Source organism: Protomyctophum bolini (assembly GCF_963924005.1).
Source record: "Protomyctophum bolini genome assembly, chromosome: 1".
NCBI lineage: Eukaryota > Metazoa > Chordata > Actinopteri > Myctophiformes > Myctophidae > Protomyctophum > Protomyctophum bolini.
Genome location: NC_137862.1, coordinates 28,362,084 through 28,384,433, shown reverse-complemented (window position 1 = coordinate 28,384,433; position 22,350 = coordinate 28,362,084). Strand labels below are relative to the sequence as shown.

General features: G+C 42.5%; 1 protein-coding gene across 1 annotated transcript in view; it reads right to left on the bottom strand.

The window, feature by feature from the left end:
* The window catches only part of vstm2b (V-set and transmembrane domain containing 2B), a gene marked incomplete at its 3' end in the record, with an annotated part of 32,908 nt that extends 12,301 nt beyond the window's left edge, over positions 1–20,607 (bottom strand). Inside the window, exons 1-3 of the mRNA XM_080770193.1 lie at positions 20,449–20,607; positions 15,976–16,005; positions 14,162–14,690 (exon numbers count right to left, since the gene is read on the bottom strand). Coding sequence (XP_080626319.1) covers positions 14,162–14,690; positions 15,976–16,005; positions 20,449–20,592 — 703 coding nt within the window. The 5' untranslated portion in view covers positions 20,593–20,607. The remainder of the gene's footprint in view (positions 1–14,161; positions 14,691–15,975; positions 16,006–20,448) is intronic.
* Between the last annotated feature and the right edge of the window lie 1,743 nt (positions 20,608–22,350).

Here is a 22,350-nt window from a genome sequence, read left to right as displayed (position 1 = left end):
CCATTCCCCATCATCAGCAATTTGAACAAATAAGCATAAGGGGATATCAAAAAAGCAGAGTCATGGATCCCCACGGCATTAATCAGTGGTAGTTTGAGGTTTGACCCAGGGCTGTCTGCATGACATTTAATAACCAATTATTCGCTCTCGCTGTTTGTTGCAAATCTTTCCCCTTGTTTGGATGGGGAATCAGAGCCAAGCATTTTACCGGAGGGATGTCGAATCTGGCATCAGAGGAAAACGCTGATGCCAGCCACATTTGCCAGCCACATTTTTACAGTTATTCCTCTTGGCTTTGAATCTAGACATCCAGATGTCATACTTTAGACACACCCTGGTGAAGACGGCTTAAATAGCTGCTGAAACATTTTTTTTTTCTCCCTTTAATGTCTTCATAAATTATTACATCGGAGCTATGTGCGGCCACTTTTATGTATTTTTGTAATAGTTTAGACACAGACAAGATATTCCACTTACAATGCTGGACTTGAACAATTTTTATCACTATTTATTTATGCTTTGTTGACCGGAGGCTCTCAGGGAGGGCTCTATTCTTTTTTCCCCTCTACACTAAATATAGTCAACGCATTTTGAGCTGATTTTCTGTTTCCACAGAATGTTTGTCTATTATGACGGGGCGGCAGTGGCTCAGGGGTAGAGTGGCCTGATGGCAACCGCAAGGTTAATCCCAGTTCGAACCCGGGCTCCCCCAGAATTAGTGTCGAAGTGTCCTTGAGCAAGATTCTGAACCCCTTATTGCTCACAATGTGCAGGTTGGTGCCTTGCATGGTTTCCGCCGCCATCGGTGTGTGAATGGATGAATGTAATGCACAATCTATGCAAAGTGCCTTGGATAAAGGCGCTAAATGCACAAGCTCAGAATAGGGACGCTAGGGTTCCGTTCAAGTGGTCGACGGGCGCATATTTTCCACATAATTGCTACACGTGTCGTATAGCAACGTTAGAAAAGAACAGTGACGCATGATGATCTTTGATTATTCAATTCTACCAAAGTCTTATTACAACCGCAAAATCCATCTTGAATCATCATTAATTGAACTATAGCCACAGTACCACAGTAGCCTATACTAAAGTATTAAAAGCGTGTACGGCTGCACATGCAGGATAAATGCATTAATGCGTCAGCTGACAGGTGCTGACGCATATACTGTACTGTAGGAGACACAGACAGACAGACAGACAGACAGACAGACAGACAGACAGACAGACAGACAGACAGACAGACAGACAGACAGACAGACAGACAGACAGACAGACAGAAAGACAGACAGACAGACAACTGTCAGACAGACAAGTGATTGTGAGGTCAGTCCCTGAGTCTGAGTCATACCAATTAAGGACCAGTGGTGAGAAAAGGACTCACATTATTTACTTAAAGTAATGAAAGTATCAATAAAATAATCTTTGCTCATTTCTTTTTCAGAAAAGGAGTGGGTTGGGAGGGTTTATCTTTTATTTATTATTTACAATTTGTTGTTAATAAAAATAAAATAAAAGTTTTATGTTGTTATGTTGTTTAATTGTTATCATTATAATTATTATTACTATATTTTTCCCTTTTTTGGTCAATGGTGGTTGGTGCGGGGGTCTGGGGGTAGGATTTTAAAAATGAGGCAAGGGGGCAAGCCACTTACTGTAGTTGTCAATCTGAATTTAAGTTTTATGTGCATTTATTTTTTTGACTGTACCTGTCCCTTTCATCTTAAAATTAAATAAAAATGTATAAAAGACCGGGAAATCAGGCTCCACAAAGGCTTCAAACACAAACACACACACACACACACACACACACACACACACACACACACACACACACACACACACACACACACACACACACACACACACACACACACACACACACACACACACACACACACACACACACATTGCAGTGGATAAACGCTGACATACTTTAATCTCTGGCTTCGACGTCTATATCTTGGCAGCTGCAGCCACACATTTCACGTTGACACCGAGAGCGCACAGGACTATAATTGTGACATTCTTGGATTAGAATGCCACCACCTGACCTGTGGCACATGACATCCCTGTCTGTCTCCGCTGTGCCGTTGGAGCCAAAAAGCCTCTTTAACCCGTTTAGACCCGATGTCGAAATTCTTCAAAATTCTTCAAAATCCAGTTTTCTGGGGCCTGGGGTCCACCTATGCTTTCTATGGCATAAGCAGCTCCCGGCAGGATCTGCCGGGAGAATCTACGACGTAGCTGCGCGACATGAGACTAATTAATTAGAGCAAGAGAGAGAGAGAGAGAGAGAGAGAGAGAGAGAGAGAGAGAGAGAGAGAGAGAGAGAGAGAGAGAGAGAGAGAGAGAGGGAGAGAGGAGTGTGTTTGTGTGTACGTGTGTGCGTGTGTGTGTCAATTTAACAAATTGAAGTGGACTCTGTCCCAGACTTTATTTTCTCTCCCTGGAAATATAAACGCCTGGGTTTCCGAGGCTACTGTATCAGTGGTTCAGTTTGAGTTAAAATGTTCACTCTGTAATAATATATATTCAAAGATTTGAGGCACATTTTCACGATTTGACCTACAGGTTGTATGAGGTTGTAGATCTGCTATTTTTCAATAGCTAAAGCATAACATGATGCTTAAAACACGAAAATGGGTTCCTGCCCAAAATGGGTTAAGCTCACGGCCCGCTGCGCCTGCTGCATTTGCATTGTTTGGTTTTCCCTGCCAAGGCAAATTCCTTCCCAATGAACTCGCATCGCCGAAGACGGGCAAGGCGCCGTGTGATGATATGATGTAGGCTACACACACACGCACGCACGCACGCACGCAAAGACACACACAAACCTCAAGTGAGCTCAACTCAACCATGGATGCATATGCACACACCCACACCCACACCCATGCATGCAATACATCAATACATCCATCCTCACACATGCATGCGCGCATGCACGCACGCATGCATGCACGCACACACAAATACACAAACACACACACATTCAGAACAACTGCATGCGTATAAGGAATGATGAATTCATTCAATATCGGATTTCCAAACCATCATTATTGCAATAACAATCAACCCAAATGTATAAATACAGTACACTAACAATACAAGTCACTAATACTAACAAATGCATCCATATTCACAGTTTAACATCAATAACGTCAGCAACACAGCCACTGAATTGTCATCTTTAGATGAGGCAGAAGGTTGTGATTGCTGCTCCACTCCTCCACACACCATTAATGAGACCCATTTTATTTTTCCAAAATAGCGCTCCATGGCTCGCCTCAGCAATGTGCCTCTTTTTTATCTCTAAATTCTTATCCTGCATGATTTCGGAAACCCATATTTTCACCCATTGTCAATTATCTAACGTAATCCTGTAATCCTACAAATCTTTTCACCTGACAGGGTAGAGTTTCCCCAGTTGGACGTAACGCGTGGAAGGAATACGTGGGCCAGGGGGAGGTATAGTTCAGAGACCAGGATTACTGTCTAATGTTTATTTGTGAGGGTATCTACCCTAGGGGACACGGGGAGAACATGCAAACTCCATACAGAAAGGCCCTTTCGCCAGCCCTGCCTCTATATGCTATAATATGTAATATATTAGTCTTGATTCCAAGTAATAAGTAATATAATATTAGGTAAAAAGTAATAAGTAACATATTACTCTCCTAAGTAATATAACACAGTCTATTAGAACTGGGCTCTGTTGCCGTGTCTCTGTGCTATCGAGTTCACCAGCAGCGGCAGAAAGAACTACTGTATACTCCACCAGGTGCGGCTGCTTCATCTCGTCAGCGGGTGACATTTAGAGAAACACAGAGACAGAACTTCCTGTGGCGTATATAGATTCCCCAGCTGGCGAAATGAATCTCTGCAGGACCCAGTCCTCCTATCATCATTCATGAATGATGCAAGACGTGCGACTGGGCGACTTCAATATGTGGCAGCCTGTTGCATCAGCTTTTCCCTATACGTGATGATGTCCCTCTGGGTTTAATACATTTAGGCCTGACGTCGAAATTAAAAAAAGCTTCTTCTAAATCATGACGGTTTTCTCAGTAGTGCTCAATATTTCATGTCAAGGATCCGAAAAATGATATGTACTGTAATTTGCCACCGACCCCCTTCTGAAAATATGTTGCTCCTGCAGGGACCTCCCCAGAAGCAAAGATTTGAGTAAAAATTGTTCGCTCTGAAAGAATATTCAAGGATTTGCACCACATTTTCACGATTTTTCAAGAAATAGCAGACCTACAAGCTCGTAGCGCGGTATTCGGTGCCACGCCATTAGCTTGTAGATCTGCTATTTTTCAATAGCTAAAGTATAACCTAATGCTTAAAACACCAAAAGGGGTTCCCGCCCAAAATGGTTTAATTCAGACGTATTCAGTCGTTTCTCTTCATATTAGTATAGTCTCCCATGCTGTTCACCACTCTGTGCATATAGACTTGTTTACTTTGTTTTTATTCCTTTTTACAGGTTAATACAAACAGGCAATTCAGTCAAAACAGTTCAGTTATTTATTTATTTTTCTCCCCTGTACCCCGCCCCCCTCCCCCCGTCCAGACAGCAAACAGATGCAAGGATAGAGTATATACGGTATGCACAAAATGTATATAGAGAATAAAATGGCACACAAATACACAGAAGACAAAAAATATAAATAATAATAATAATAAAAATACAAAAATACAAAAAACTAAACAAAACGTGTGCATATAGACTTACACATTCATGTAATTATTATAGGATGGAGGGGATAGTCCAGAATATAGTTTCACAATCTGACAGCCGCTTTTGACTTTTCTTTTTTTTCGCAGCTTTCTTATAGGACAGACAGGAGGCTGACAGGAAATGGGGGAGAGAGATGGGGGGGTGACATGCAGTAAAGCAGTGATACTCAACATCAGGCCCGCGGGACCATTATGACTGGCCCACCTATGAAAATCTAAAAAAAAGAAGAAAAAAAAAATCTGGAAAATGAAATAAAAATAAATAAATCTGAATTAAGTTATCTTTAATTACATTATTATAAGTAATACTATTAGAGTTGTACTATTACTCGAACGAAAATAAAAGCTTGGGGGGGGGGGGGGAGATGCAATGCAAATGAAAGACATATACTGTGTATCCCTATTCCCTGACATAATTTTATAGCTAAACGGACAGAATTCTATTTTATTTGAATGATGAAACCCAGCTGCCATTAATAGTTGGAAATGGAAATGGAAATTGCGGAAATGGAAATTGCGGAAATTGTAATTGCGGAAATGGTGGAAATGGGAATTGCGGAAATTGCGGAAATTGCAGAAATGCGGAAATGGAAATTGCGGAAATTGCGGAAATGGCGGAAATGGAAATTGCGGAAATTGTGGAAATTGAGGAAATTGCGGAAATGGAAATTGCGGAAATTGCGGAAATTGCTCTTCACTTATAGCAATCTATTTTCAGGTAGATTGTTTTATTTTACTCAGTCAGCCATATCACTACTCATTTTTTTTCATGAAAAAGGTCATAGCTGGGTAATCTATTTTCAGGCAAATTGTGTTTATTGTATTTTATTTTACTCAGCCATAACAATTTATTTTCTGTTAACCAACTTGCTGGCTGGCAGGCAGGCAGACAGCTACTCATAGACAGGCAGACAGACAGACAGCTACTCATGGAGAATTGGACAGGCAGGCAATCAGACAGCTACTCATAGACAGGCAGACAGACAGCTACTCATGGAGAATTGGACAGGCAGGCAGACAGCTACTCATGGACAATTGGACAGGCAGGAAGGCAGACAGCTACTCATAGACAGACAGACAGCTACTGATGGACAATTGGACAGACAGGCAGGAAGGCAGACAGCTACTCATAGACAGACAGACAGCTACTCATAGACAATTGGGCAGGCAGGCAGACAGCTACTCATAGACAGACAGACAGCTACTCATGGACAATTGGACAGGCAGGAAGGCAGACAGCTACTCATAGACAGGCAGACAGACAGCTACTCATGGACAATTAGGCAGGCAGGCAGACAGCTACTCATAGACAGGCAGACAGACAGCTACTCATGGACAATTAGGCAGGCAGGCAGAAAGCTACTCAGACAGGCAGACAGACAGCTACTCATGGACAATTGGACAGGCAGGCAGGCAGACAGACAGACAGCTACTCATAGACAGGCAGGCAGACAGCTACTCATAGACAGGCAGACAGTAAGACAGCTACTCATGGACAGACAGACAGGCAGGCAGGCAGGCAGGCAAAGAGCTACTCATGTTATGTTATTATGTTATTATAACAGCTACTCATGTTATGTGCAATAATTTGTGCAGTTATGGAAACAGCTCTTTGTGTTTATGCAAGAAAATGTAACACATTTATTTATTTACATATTGTGTGCATGCACATTGTACTTTGATACATTTTGCGAAAATAAAGCAATTGAAAGAGAGAAGTTATCAAGTATCATTAATGTCGTAATTTTATCTACTGGCCCCTGGCCCCTTGCCATTTTTGTAATGTGGCCCACAGGTAAATATATTTGAGTATCCCTGCAGTAAAGGCCGTCGGCATCGGGAGTCGAACCCGCAGTACACTGCCAGACTTGGGCTACCGGCCAAGATGCCTGGACCGCTGAGCCACGGCTCAGCCCACTTTTGACTTTTCATTGCATTTGCAATCAGCAAATGCAAAAAACACATTTGCTGATTTGGCTTTTGGTCTCATATTGGGTTAAACAAGAGCTTTACTCTGAGTACGCAAGAGCTTTACTTTCTCTACGCAATGCCAGGTATATTGTCAGACAGTATTCTGACATGTGAGGTTCTGCACAATATTCTGATAATACCATTGCATTAGCGGGGCGCCATGGGATATTCCAAAGCAGCCATTACAGCCGTGGATATGCACAGAGAAGGGATGGGACCTCAACACTCATTTATCCATTCTGTTTCAGGTTGTCTTTTAGAACAGTGCTTTTCAACCCTTTTCATATCTCGGTCCATTGTTTGTTTGGCATTTGAGCCACGGACCACTGTTTGATGAGATTTTTCCTCTCAGACTCAGACCCAAAACGTTGAATATTTTGTTGTAAATTCCATGCTGTATTGATTGTATACCATAGGTATAACAGGCAAACATTGATCAAAATGGACTAGATAGACGTCTGCTTAAATATGGACATACACCGTTTCTACCCGACAGCAACATTATGCTAGCTATGATTTTCTCTTGCCAGATTCCAAAGCGAAATGTTAGTCAGGTAAATGAGGGTACATGGATTCAGGGAAAAGGGGGAATTGAAGCCAATAGTAAAGTTGAGAACCGCTGAGGTAGTGGGCTGGAATGATGTCAACCCACGTCCCCCCCGTCCGTCCCGTCCCCCATATTGCAGCAGACGTGTAGTAAGGCTGGCGCCAGGTGGATTGTGAGAGCCATAACGGGCTGTGGTTGTGCTGATAGACACATACTGTGAGAGGATAAGGGGAGAGACATGGCCAATGGATTTGCAGGGGGACACTTTTTGGTGAGCTGTGTGTGTGACAGCACACAAAGTGACAGATATGAAAATCTCTCTTCCCAAAACGTGTTGTCATGTAGTACTACAAATCAGTTGTAGAATGATGACTGTCCTCAAACAGCCCCCAATCGCCCTGCATAAATGAGAACGAGACAAGACGACACCTGAGTTTTAAGCATTTTATGTTTTTTTATACGTTTTCAGGTGGATTCAGTGAACAGAGAGTGGACTGGTGGGAGAGAGAGAGGGATGCCATCAGGAAGGACTGGGCAATGCTATATCGTTATATTTGACTGCCAACATTGTTTGGTCATGGAGTTTTGTCTTTTCCTGGTTTTAATCACTTGTTTTATGGGCGGGAACACCTCTTGGTGTTCTAACCCTTCTGGGCGGGAACCCCTCTTGGGGTTAAATGTCTATCTACAAGCTCTCAATGCGTTGTGAGCTTGTAGATATAGGCTATTTTTGTGAGAGAAAATGTATATTCTCTAAACAACACAATATTATAGAGCATCACACAGTCCCTCACCCTTTCATGACGACGCCAGGCCCAGGAAATGAATCCCAATGCATTTTTCCCATAGACATTTCAAAACGTATTTATTTAAAGACCTTTTAAGCGTCGTACGAAGCCAACTCTTGTCGTGACAAATCATGACAACACACACAATATTTTGGACCAAACAAATAATTACAAAGAAGAAAAACAACAAAAAAAGTGTTGTAACCTGCCGTTTCTTTCTACTTTCTAATTCTTTGTTTGGCCCGAAAAACTGTGTTTGTTGTTATATGGTTTGTCACGACAAGAGTTGGCTTTGTCCGCGGTGTAAACGTCTTTAAATAAATACTTTCTGAAAAGTCTATGAGGAAAATTAACGGGGATTTCTTTTCCGGGTCTCTCGAGGGGGCGGGACATCAGACATATCAGACATCATATTGCTCTATAGTTGCAATATTGATATTGTAGAAACATACACACCATACACATTTGTACTGTGTTCCACTGGAGCACCCCATCCAGAATGACTTCTAAAGAATTGTGTCTGTCTGTGATGGCTTTCTGTGACTTTGTCAAGGACACTTGCTCAACCAGCACCTGATATAATGAGATTGTGGGAGTATCGGAACATAATTTACATTTGTCATTTCTTTCTTTCTTGCTTGCTTGCTTTCCCAGTTTGCTATGCCTCATGGCCACAGACCCCCTAAAGTGTAAAATGTAACCAAATTATGGTCTCATTGGTTTCAATTTGCACACTCTCAAAGAGTTATAGACCTGTAAGTGTCAATTTAGTTAATAACTATAATCAATCATTTAGCATCTTCAAAATGGCTGAAATGCATATAGGGCTGAAGTGGGTAATGTGTGTTTTGTGATAATAATCAAAATGTTCAAATCATTGTATTGTGGAGCCAGAAATGCATTCATATGTGCCTCTGACATGTAGTGGAGTAGAAACAAAAGTACTGCAAACTGGAAATACTCAAGTAAAGTATACAAATACCTCCACATTGTACTTCAAAGGCGCTTATATGTGTGACATCACACCATGTGACCGTTATCGTTGCTGCCGGGCAGAAACCTCTTATCTCCATATTTAGTTTTGGTAAATGAACGCCCTATAGAGTGTAAAAACGTGTATGTCACCAAGAGGGGGCGGCGTCTGAAAAGCTAGCGGCGCCATTTTTGTGGGCTTTAAACTCTAGCCCACATCACTCAGAATAGAGTGACGGTGGTCTGTTTTTGTAAACATTGAGCTCGTAACTGGCGACAACAGTGAGCCAACACCGGGATGGAAAGAAAAAACTTCGGGCTCGACATACCTTACAAGGATTACAGGGCACCATTGTGAGATGTCAGTTTGCACGTCGTTTGTTGAACTCCCTCTGGTGTTTTAAAAAAGAACGCACACGGATGGTCGCTCACTTGTAAACCAACCAGACAACCCCACAAGTATGGCGGCCGCTACCACGTGACACATATGTTGACGCCCCCTCAAGGTGATTTTGGTGCGCTCTATTGATCCTATACTACAGCACCACACTAAAGCTATTGATCCTATACTACATCACCACACTAAAGCTATAGCAGATCCACAAGCGAGGCGTTTTAAGCTCGTAGATTTGTTACTTTTGCTATATTTTTGTAGGTAGAGTTAGGCCTAAAGTGATATTTTTTGGTTAAAACAAAACTTTTTTTTAGACCTGGTGACGATTCTACAAATGTCTTCTAAATCATGACAGTTTTCTGAAAAACCTGTTTCTATGTGGGTGGTGGTCATCCTTTTTCATGTCAAGGACCCCCAGCATTTTCTGTATTTGGCCACGGACCCCCGACGTTCGCTCTGAAAGAATATATATTCAAAGATTTGTACCACATTTTCACGATTTTTCAAAAATATCTGCTATTTTTTAATAGATAAGGTTTAAAATAATGGTTAAAACACCAAAAGGGGTTCACGCCCAGAATGGGTTAAGAGGTTAAATCACTATATTCTGATGGTAATTGTCATTGTCATTGTTATAGAGTGTATGTTCAGTAACACGGGTCTCCCTGTCTCTCCACCTCTTTAATAAACAGAAAATCCATTTTCAGTATAGGTGACACAATTTCAGCCAATCAGGAGAGAGTAGCCATGCATGTATCAGCTTAATTTGTATATAGTGTTCCAGTTCCAATTTGATCTGCTCATTTATTTGTGTCATCACTTACAATTAGGTGATGACACAAAGTTAATCTGTATGCTGACTGAGTTCTCTATCTTGATTTTCTGTTTAATGAAAAGCTGAAGAGACATGGAGAATCCTGTTACTGAACAAACACTCTATAGCAATGAGTAATATCACAATATGGAGCTTTCTAAAACTTATTTTAACCAAATAAAATCACTTTCCCTACCTTTGAATTTGAACACTGAAAAGTAACAGTTGTGGACATAATAATATAATGAGGTGTCCTGAGACCAAAAAATGAATGCAGTCCATTTTTACCTCACTGTCGAATGCTTGGCGTGTTCAACAACCACTCACACACACAGCAGGAAACATACAGTGATGTAAGGGCTGTGTGACGGCCATGAAGCCACGCACGCGCGTGCACACACACACACACTGGCACTGTGTCAGCAGTAGCACTGACGCAGCAAGGGGCTTCTGCTTTAGAATTCAATGAGATTTAATTATTCACAAGTGTGCTCCATCGATCTGGAGGGAGCCAAGGAGAAGACCTATGGAAGAGAGGTGGATATGGGCACACGGCACGGCGTGTGTGTGTGTGTGTGTGTGTGTGTGTGTGTGTGTGTGTGTGTGTGTAGGATTTGGTCTGGGGGATGGTTGGGGGCTCTGACTTTTCCCCCTCCTCCTCCTCCAATCTGGTCATCCATTTTGATGTCCGGTGGGGATATATTTTTAGCCCTGCTTCTTGTCAGAATGAATTAAATCCATGCCATTTCCTTTTGGTGAAATGTATAGACATTGATGTGTTTGATGTTTGATGTCACAATCTAACAATTTCATTGAACAATTATGTTAATCACATGTACACCGTAAAATAAAATGTACGTGGACAAAAATATAATTATAGATGTTTTGTTTTAGAATAGACTCTATTAGTCTTAATTGGACTTACTTAGTTACACATAAGCCCTGTTTTATACTTCGTAAATGGGCTATTTAAAAAAATGAAAAAACCTTTGTGTAACTCATCATCCACACACACACACACACCTGCTTATTGAAAGGAACATTTATTAAGGCAAAGGAATTAAAACTATATAACAATTTCAGATTTAATTTAATGCATAATCAATTACTCCGATTAACTGCTGCAGCCTGCACCCATTAAGTGGTATACAAAAAACTACAAAAATAACTGTTCTACGTCCATGCAGGGAAAAAGTGCTATGGACTATACTGTAGGTGAGTCATCCTGGGGCTGAACGCTATAGACCAGTGGTCCGGGGACCACCAGTGGTCCTTGAGGGAGTTCCAGGTGAATGATGGAGCGTTGGTAACCAAATGGACCCTCTTGAGAATATAAAATGAAACCAAATGGACTTTGGTTTAATTTTACACTCTTAAGAGTTAAATTATTGTTAAACAGCTGCATTACTTAAAGTTAATTTACAAGAAGTGTACAGTCTCTACACAATTAGAGAATGTATAGGAGAATTGTTATTTTGATCAACGTTTGCCTGTTATCTCTCGGGTACCAACATAAATACAGCATGGACATATTCTTTAGTTTTGGGTCTGCAGGGCCAAAATCCATCAAATGGTGAGTCCGTGGCTCAAATGCGGAATACATAATGGGCTTTGATATGAAAAGGGTTGAAAGCCACTGAGTGAGACGGTCTGGTGCAGGGCTCTGTAATGCTGTGGAGGGCTTTTTTTTTTCCTGACACGGTTCGGGGTCCACTTGTACCCTTAAAAGGAAAGGAAAGGAAAGGAAAGGATTTGTATTGAAAGGAAATCAATACGAAGCCATTCTGAGTGACCGCCTTCATCCTATGAAAACTCCCTGTTTTCAGTGTGGTCTCCTCCAGCATGTGGATACTCCAGTGTTGTGTTTTTCAAAAGACTAAGACTAAATCAAAATATTCTGGGAAAAAACAACACCACTTTTAGTCTTATAGTCTTAGTCAACAAAATGAACAGTGCAATGAATACTGAATGTGTTGCGTATGAGTATGAAAATGACATGAATCATAATATGATATGGCGCCTCCACGGTCGCCAGATTCCAACCCAATTAAAAACCTATGGGATATGTTGTACTAGCCCTGTCAGATAGCCAGACATGCAGACACAAATCTGCCAGTACAAAATCTCCTCGCCACCACGCAGTGATATAGTCTGGCCACACAAGGCTATAGGGACTTTCCACTATCATCATCAAAACACATTCAAAGAGGAATGGCTATAAGCGAATGGTTGTCCAATGTCCATGCTTCTGGTAGGCTTCCAGAAATCACACTTCACGTACGCACACACACACACACACACACACACACACACACACACACACACACACACACACACACACACACACACACACACACACACACACACACACACACACACACACACACACACACACACACACACACACAGCAATAGCATGCACAAGTACATTAACACACTGGCATCTTACACAGATTGACACAGACAAATATGTCCAACACATTGAGGCATAATAGCTTATGCTAACTAACAACACAGCAATCAAATCAATTTAATGCCATTGCGTGGGTGGGGAACAACTCCAGATTATGTTTCAGCATAAAGGGTAGACATGCAAGTAGAAAGACGTGTGCATATCAAATCTAAAACTAATATTTCATAGTGTCATCATACCAAGGAGGCACAGGCATATACTGTATGGATGCCGTTGAATGCCACCCTGTCTTTCTCTATATATCCTTCACTGTGAGAGAAAAGTAAAGCGCCTTGAACATTTTCTTTTTTTGAAAAGAATAATCTGGAATACAGAGAGAGAGAGAGAGAGAGAGAGAGAGAGAGAGAGAGAGAGAGAGAGAGAGAGAGAGAGAGAGAGAGAGAGAGAGAGAGATAGAGTCTTAAATGCAGTATTATAGTATACTGGTAGGGATCTTTTCCCCCAACACTCCATATTAGGCTATATTTGCGTGGGATGGATTACTGCACTTCTGACAGACTGGGAGTTTAATGTCCATGTGGTTATACATGTGCTTAACGTTTGGTTTATATGGCCCCTCTGTTCCATCACCACTAGGGGTCACTGTCGCTCTTCTCCAATTCTCCACTCATTGTCCAACACCTCAGTTCACATGTGACATGCACACAAACTCCTCAGTGGTGGGGGGAAAATTACTCATTTTTTTGTATTATTATTTTATACTTTTGTTATAGTAAAAAGTAGCAATACTGCCATATGGAAACCCTCCATTACAAGTAAAAGTCTGGAATTCAAAATGTAGGCCTAGTTGAGTGAAAGTACAAAGATATTGGCGTGAAAATTGACTTATACTACGAAGTACTACAGTACTACCAAGTACTCATTGTGCAGAATGTCCCATTTCAAGTCATCAAACGGTATACAAATCTTTTGAAAATAGCCAATCTACAAGCTCACAATGCGACGCATTGTGAGTGTGTAGATTGGCTATTTTCAAATGGCCAAAATATTAATGTACAGTATATAGGGCTGAAGTCGTTAGTGCATGTTTTGTGATAATAATCCAAATGTACTAAAGTTACTAGTAACCACATAATTGGAGTGGAGTAAAAGTTTTTGAAAAAAATAACCCCCCCTCCCTTTTTTTTTTTTTTTCTGTTCTTATCAACCAGTCAACTAGTTCCAACAAAAGGTCGACTAGTGGATTTACTAGTACATAAGTTAAATGCAATGTTTCTCCCAGAATATTTTGGATTTAGTCTTTTGAATAACACACCTATAGTCTATTTAGTCTTCTGAAAAAACGACCTTTAGGGCTCTATTTTCGTCCATGCTAAACCGCTTATCCCTAAACAATTTTTCCTTTTTTCACGAGACATAGACAAAGCATTTCCGGGGGTCGGTCCCCAGAACCCCAACAACGTTGAGAACCAGTGTTACAGTCAACACCATCCACACTGTTCCACACACACACACTCACCAGCTCTGTGCTGCTGCCGCAGGATGGCCGCGTTCCCTGGCCGCGGCGAGGCGGAGGACCTGGCCACTGAGGCGGCGGTGGTCGACGACGCTCCTCCGCCGGACGGGGCGAGCCCGTCGGGCACGCCCTGCTGAGGCACCCGGGGGGGCTGCTGCTTCCCCCCCCCCTGATGTCCGTCTCCTCCTGCCCCCTGCTGCGCGTTGTTGCTGCTCCCCCCGCCGTGCTGCCACTGGCCCTGGCCCGGCTCGGACGTGGCCCTGCCCGTGCCCGCCGCCCCCGCGTTGCCGCCGCCGTTCCGCAGTGGCGAGCGGTTCTGGATGTGCGACACGGCCTCCTCAGCCAGCATGCCGCTGTCTTGGCGCGGCGGTGGCCCCGACTCGGTGACGCGCAGCGTGGCCTGCACGGTGAACTCCTGCGTCTCGTCGGCCCACAGGTCGGACACGCGGCACTCGTACAGGCCTTCGTCCTCGCGCTTCACCTTGGACAGGCTGAGGCGGTGCGAGATGGCATTGCCCTGCACGCGCACCGTCTGCGGGAGGAGCGTGTGTGTGTGTGTGGGGGGGGGGAGAAATAGACGGTTGGTGGAAAAAGTACTCGTGTTTTGTTGCTTAAGTAAAAGTGTCGATGCTGCAACGTGACGTCAATATACTCCTGGCATTCAATGTTGATTTGAGTAAAAGTACCAAACGTAGAAAGTATACTCATTACGCAGAATGTCCCATTTCACAAGTTGAAAATGTATATATTTAATTTAAAAAAAAATCTATTGGCCAATCTACAAGCACACAAGCGTGTAGATCTGCTATTTTCAAATGGCCGAAACTAGGGCTGAAGTGATTAGTGTGTGCAATACTAACCAAAAGTAACTATGGTAACCATAAGGTTTTCAAATAATTGTATAGTGGAGACTATATTTGCCAGATGTAGTGGAGTGGAAGTAAAAGCATTGGAAAATGGAAATACTCAAGTAAAGCAGAAAATACCTAAAAATGTTTACTTATTTACTTTACACCACTGGAAATAGAGTGAGAAAGGGAACGTGGCAGAGGGAAACGGACAGATAATATTGACTGCTTGGGCAAATAATTAGGCAATCCTTACACAATACAATACATTTTTTAGCATCGAGTCACTCGCTGGCTTTCGTGGTGTTCTGACTCAGGGGTAGGCAGTGGCTTTCTCTTTTCATTGCGTACGAGGGAGACAAATTAACAAGTGGCTGCTTACCAGGCACCAACTGGCCTGGCTCTAAAATAAGTCTCAATTAAGCTTTTGGCAAAGAAACTGCACCAAAAACAGTAAAGCACCTTGTCAAAACACAAAAAGTTTGAAAACGGCCAAATCAAAGGCACTCAGTCAGAAAGAACCCAAGTATAGAAAATGTGATTGTAGAAAATGGGACAGTCAGGGAAATGCCCCAGCTGTCCACAGTGTCCAATGCATGAGACATTGGTGCTAAGCTGGATTTATGGCGTCTAACAGGGTCACATCCTCCTGAGTATGAAGACAATGGGATTCAATTTGAATAGTGCAGACTGCACAAGGGCTATCAGGCTGGAGTGATGCTATCCATCTGCATCAGTTGGTTGCATATTATGTCCTATATTCAGCACACCTCAATGGTTTTCGTGGCGTAAAATTGCAATGGGTTTTCTGTCAAATATGGCTACCATTGACCCCTTTGAACTCTGAATACATAAGGTTTAACCTTTTTTGTAACTTTTTGGGGAGTTTATAAAACTCAAGGATTGTATTGTGTAATTGATATATTGCTGCTCTGTACTCTTCCAATGGTAATTGAAAAGGACACTTACGCTTATTTTGTTGGCTTCCTTGGTAGAGACCTGGTGAGAGAAAGCACAATGCATATTTATAAGAAAACACAATTATTTCAACAAACACATTATCTTACAATTTGGATAATTCTATCACACGAGTGGCAAGAGTTTGCCTACTCAAACATTATTCTGCTCCATGTCTCAAGTAGTACCACCTGGACAGGGTGCCTACTATAGCACCATGGACAGCACCCCTGTGTGTCTACTAGCACCATGGACAGCACCCCTGTGTCTACTACTAGCACCATGGACAGCACCCATGTGTGTCTACTAGCACCATGGACAGCACCCCTGTGTCTACTACTAGCACCATGGACAGCACCCATGTGTGTCTACTAGCACCATGGACAGCACCCCTGTGTCTACTACTAGCACCATGGACAGCACCCCTGTGTGTGTACTAGCACCATGGACAGCACCCCCGTGTCTACTACTAGCACCATGGACAGCACCCCTGTGTCTACTACTAGCACCATGGACAGCACCCCTGTGTCTACTACTAGCACCATGGACAGCACCCCTGTGTCTACTACTAGCACCATGGACAGCACCCCTGTGTCTACTACTAGCACCATGGACAGCACCCCTGTGTCTACTACTAGCACCATGGACAGCACCCCTGTGTCTACTACTAGCACCATGGACAGCGCCCATGTGTGTCTACCTTAGAGTATATATACAATAGAGAAGACACCCAAGTTCTCCTCCCGTCCACTTGCATTGAGTTGCTCAGAAGCGCATGAGGCGAATCCACTCCTCCTTCCGGTTTAGGAGCCCTGTGCATTCTGGATTTTTGCCCTCAAACACATGAACGCGCGACGACCGACACATGAACTAGCATCGTGCGTGTGTGCGTGTGCGTGCTACTCGTGGTGAACGCGCATCGCTATGTTGGCAGCAGACTCGTCTTAACCTGACACTGCCCGCTGGGGGCGGTATTGGGTAGAAAGCTTTTTGGATCGGGTCAGCGTCAGGTATAGGCTTTTTTACAGTCTATGCCAGGCATAGATGGTATAGGATCGTCTGCCCCCCCAGTGTTTTCGGAAAGGAAATATAAAACCATAGCTGTTTTTATCATATTAGCATTTTGAATAGATTAAGAACATGGATGTATCTGATTCTTTAAATTCGTTCTTTTTATACACCTCTATGAACTGTTTACACACCATATAATATAATATTAATGCAATAAACTGAAGTTCATTCCAACTTGTGTTATTGTGTGGTGCAGTGCTGCAGTTGAATATTTGCTTTTAAAGGGACTTTATACTTTTGCTAATTCACATTTAGAAGAAAGTGAAAATATAGGCTACATACATTTTACAAATACACTTTACCAATGACAATGTAGAACAATTTTAGCTCTGAAGAACACTTTAAGCCTGCATGGCAAATGCAAGGTCACAGCACCACTCTAAACTATTAAATAATAATGCTACAGATCTCTAATAAAATGCCAAAATACAATAAATGATGGGTTCTTTTTCATAGCACTTGTAGCACTATGAATGCAAATATAATAAATATTAAATATGTATCAGACAACCAACAAATGTAATACAAACTATATATTTATATAACAAAATAATATTTAAAGTGTGACAATATTGTCACAATTGTAAAATTGTAATTGAAAAAGAATGTCAATATAGTTTAAAAAAGAGCACTTTGACACTTGTCATGCCAATTTGCGCACCACTATGAGCAATGACTTTTTAGACATATTACTAACAAAAATACCAAATCGTACATGATCTACTGCTTGACCAGACAGATATTGTTTTTGGTTCTTTAGACAATATGAACATATTCCAATATCTGATATGCAGAATAAATGCTGCGTAGGCTATTCTATGCCATTCAGGTTCATATATGTGCATAGGAAATATGTCTCAAAACTGGATGTACAGTATTCCAGTCCCACTGTTGTTTATCCAGTGTGAATAATAGATTATTTTAAAAATCATTGCAATTTGATCTGTGACTTTTGCAGAACCCAATGTTTTAATTCAGAGGTTGGTTTAAAATGAAAGCATTTTGATTATCTCGGTAAGCACATCAATACGAATCTTAGCACTTCATCATGGATTCCTTGGGTGAAATTCCCAGTTTTACACTTCACATGTGAGTGATGTGACATAGAGAAATTCTTCCTTGATCTCCACCTTTTCTTAACTGCACTTTGTCCAAACAGAATAAATGTAATTTACACACTTAACCATAATTTGATTTTAATTGGAAAATTGATCATTTTCAGTGTTATGGAATAATTTAACCATTGATTTTAGACTGTAAAGAGACGGCACTGCACAGAGCTCCACGACCACCAGTCAATCATTCAACCTCTGCCCAGGGATGGAGGCTTGAAGACGGGGTAGATGGAGAGACATACGCCTGGCAGAAAATGACTTTCGCCAACTTGTAGGTTATCAAACCATGTATTTATATCGGTAAATAATCATGTTGATGCTAAATCAACATTAACATTTCATGTACAGCTGCTATTTAAAAAAAAAAAAACAGCAGCTTCTACAGCAGAAGCCTATGGTAAGTGAATGGGAAGTCAAAATGACATAAGCGATCTTTATAATCTTAATACTTGGTCACAAACCAACTATTTTACAAGAACAATATTGATGTAACTAGAGATTAGACAAATTATCTATATTTTATATACACAGAATAATAAGTAATGAGCAAAAGTCCTGATGCGACATTTCCTGGTTTTAATGCGGTCAGTCTCTCAGCGCTCCGCTCTGGGGCAGAGCTCAGAGAGCTGGCTGAAACTTGCTGGAGTGGGCGGAGCCTAGTGCGCGTTCATGTGTTTGAGGGCAAAACCTTACCAAACTGCAATACCTTCTTCGGCCACTATGTCCATTGCGCTTCAGGATTTCCTCTGGGTGACACCCCTGTGTCTACTACTAGCACCATGGACAGCACCCATGTGTCTACTAGCACCATGGACAGCGCCCCTGTGTCTACAACTAGCACCATGGACAGCACCCATGTGTGTCTACTACTAGCACCATGGACAGCACCCCTGTGTCTACTACTAGCACCATGGACAGCGCCCCTGTGTCTACTACTAGCACCATGGACAGCGCCCATGTGTGTCTACTACTAGCACCATGGACAGCACCCCTGTGTCTACTACTAGCACCATGGACAGCACCCCTGGGTGTCTACTACTAGCACCATGGACAGCACCCCTGGGTGTCTACTACTAGCACTATGGACAGCGCACGTCCACTACCAGCCTAACCAGCCATTTGGCTACCATGCTAAGTGGTCAGATGGGTGGGCCACAATCGCAGAAAAGGTTGAGAACTTCTGTTCTACCATTGATGTACCTTTCTCTGTCTGTCCCAACCTTCTCTCCTCTGCACATAGAATATGTGTCCTAACAATAATATCATGATTGCCATAGAATAGATGACCATTGTGTTTGTTCAGATGTTAAGATGGGAATATAACATTGCCATGCTAGATAAATCCAACTGAGGTCGTGGCCATTTTCTATGAGCAGTGGGTCTGATTGGAGCTGTGATATCCCTTGATGATGATGATGATGATGATGATGATGATGATGATGATGACGACATCCATATTATATTGTAATATATTGTATTATATTATATACACATATGATGTTGTTTGCAACGTTTGGCAGCTTATTTCATTATTTCCTAATAAAGACCAATCAAGCAAACAACACACTAAAGAGGTCACGATTGCAGTTACACATGCATGGGCGACTATAGTGTCAAGTCCTCCACCACTTTGTAGACTAATGCCTTGGGCTTAATCATGTTTAATTGCAAGTGCGTTTTGGGTGGTTGGGGAGTGGGGTGTGTGTGTGTGTGTGTGTGTGTGTGTGTGTGTGTGTGTGTGTGTGTGTGTGTGAGAGAGATTAAATTCCTATTTTGTTAATTCTCTGAAAATGTAAATGAAAAAAGTGGCATTTGAAGAATGTAAAGAAAAACATTGATCCAGATTGACCGTCATTGCTTGGAAGCTAATAGGTCAGACTCAGACACACATTTTAAATCAACACAGAGGAGTTTTCTTTACTGTACTGTGCGCGCGCATAGGTATATACGCACACTCGGGGGGAAAGCTTCGTTATAGGCTAATATATTATTGCGAATGCAGTGAGCACTTACTATGAGACCTAGCAGATCATGTCTGTCTGTGTGTCCGTGTGTCCGTGTGTCTGTCCCGCTATCCAAATATGGAGTGTGTTGCATCAGCAAACACTCAGCTCCATACATGGGCACAAAAGGGGCCAGGTCCACTCAGCTCCATATGGGCACAAAAGGGGCCAGGTCCACATATACAGTAACAGCGGGACAGACACACAGACAGACAGACAGACAGACATGATCTGCAGGGTCTCAGCTGCGTTCGCTTCCCACGTTTGCGCGTCTTACTGGTATATAGGCTATATACCTTGGGTCTGTTGCCCGGCGCGCTTATCTGCAGCTCTTGCTGCAGGTCCCTGTTGGCCGCATGGTGGGTCTCTCTCTTCAGGTACCACCACTGGATCTCCAGCGACATGGGCGCCGCTCCCTCCGCCTTGAAGGCGCACGGCATCTCCACGTCCTCGCCCTCTCCCACGCTCACATCCTTTGGCACTTCGGTGAACGAAGCTTCGCGCCAGGGGGGTTGACAAACAATGCATGGGAAGGAAGGAAGGAAGGAAGGAAGGAAGGAAGGAAGGAAGGAAGGAAGGAAGGAAGGAATGCGATACAAAATATTGTTTTCAGAACGAGTATTAAACCTATTATAGCGCGCACGTCACAAGGAATCTATACTTGGGGCAACTCTGCATATTTGGCCATATAGTTAAAACATGAATCCTTGGAAGGGTTATAGTCTGACCATAAGTATTTTGTTTATTGTATTAATGTGTGGTCAATTGAAGCAAGCGCTCTGCGCCGTCCAACGTTTGCGTAGTATAGCCTATACTTTATCTTCTATTGTTTGTCGTATACATGTCATTTGGATATTAACCTTGTAACTATAGTAGTTGGAAGACATTTTACACGATGTAGACAAAGACAGCGTTGACTTTGACATCAGCAAGATATAGGATAAGCGTAAGGTAGGCTATATAGCACAATTTAACCCTAATTCCTTAATGCGGGCAAAAGACGTCCGTTGCCTATCATGCCAATTAATTATCCCCCTGGCTATGAAGCTCTATACATTGCTTGTCTTTTGTTATTTACTTTGACCTAAACAAAACCTAAATATTTTTCCCATTTCAAGCACATTTTGAAGTTCACTTACCATCTACACAAAATATTAAGGGCGCATTGAGAATCAAATAGTAAAATACGCCGTAGAGTCCCCGTTTTTCCATCTCACAGAAAGGTTGTTACGTCTCAAACGGATATGCTCATTTGACTTTAAATGTTTTTTATAGCAGTGTCATTTCCACGGAGTCCTCCACGGCCGTGAAAGAGTGAGATTTTATTTCTTATTTCCTCTTTCTTTTTCGAGTTTCCACAAGCAGAAGCTTTTTCCCCCTCTCTCCCTCTCTTCTTATTTTTTCTTTCGCCACAAATCCAAATATGGGGCTAGAAAATCCCAATCCACGATTAGTCTTTTTTAATGAGACAGGCAACACGTCCTACAATCCAAAGGTGCGGTGAAAGAAAAAAAAGACCCCTTTCGCACGCAGGCAGACATATGAAGAAAAAAAAAAAGACAAAAGACAAAATAAATAAATAAATAAAAGAATGTGAACAAAATTCAGCTGCAGAAGAAGGTCGACGACCCGTCTGGCATGAGTTTCTATTCCCGGATTTATTCCTGGCAACTCATTATTATTATTATTTTGTATTATTTCCCGTCAACCGTCGTCGTCAAGTGGAAAACAAACTTGTCGGTCGACGGATCGAGAGCCCTGCTCATCATTCCCCGTGTTTCCCCGAGTCGGAATAATAAAGCTCTCCCAGGTGCAGCTCAGCAACAACAACACCCATCACCACCACAACTATTCCCGTGCGCGAGAAAGAACAAATAAACAGCCCCAACGGTGCGCAGTCCTACAGTTCCACCAACAAACAACTGTCCGCATGCACGCTCTTCTTCCTTCGTGACCGAGACCGACCGACCGACCGACCCGGATCCTGGCGCTGCCTTGTGTGCGTCGAGACTCTAGAGCGCACCGCGCAATCCGACAGCAACGGAACACCCTCTCTAGGACGCACAACAGTCTCTCTCTCTCTCTCCCTCTCTCTCTCTCTCTCTCTCTCTCATCCTTCTGTTCTCCTCCTATGAAACGGAACGAGACCAAGATATTCCCCCCTCCCTCCGCCCATTTCTAAACATATAGGGAAGGGG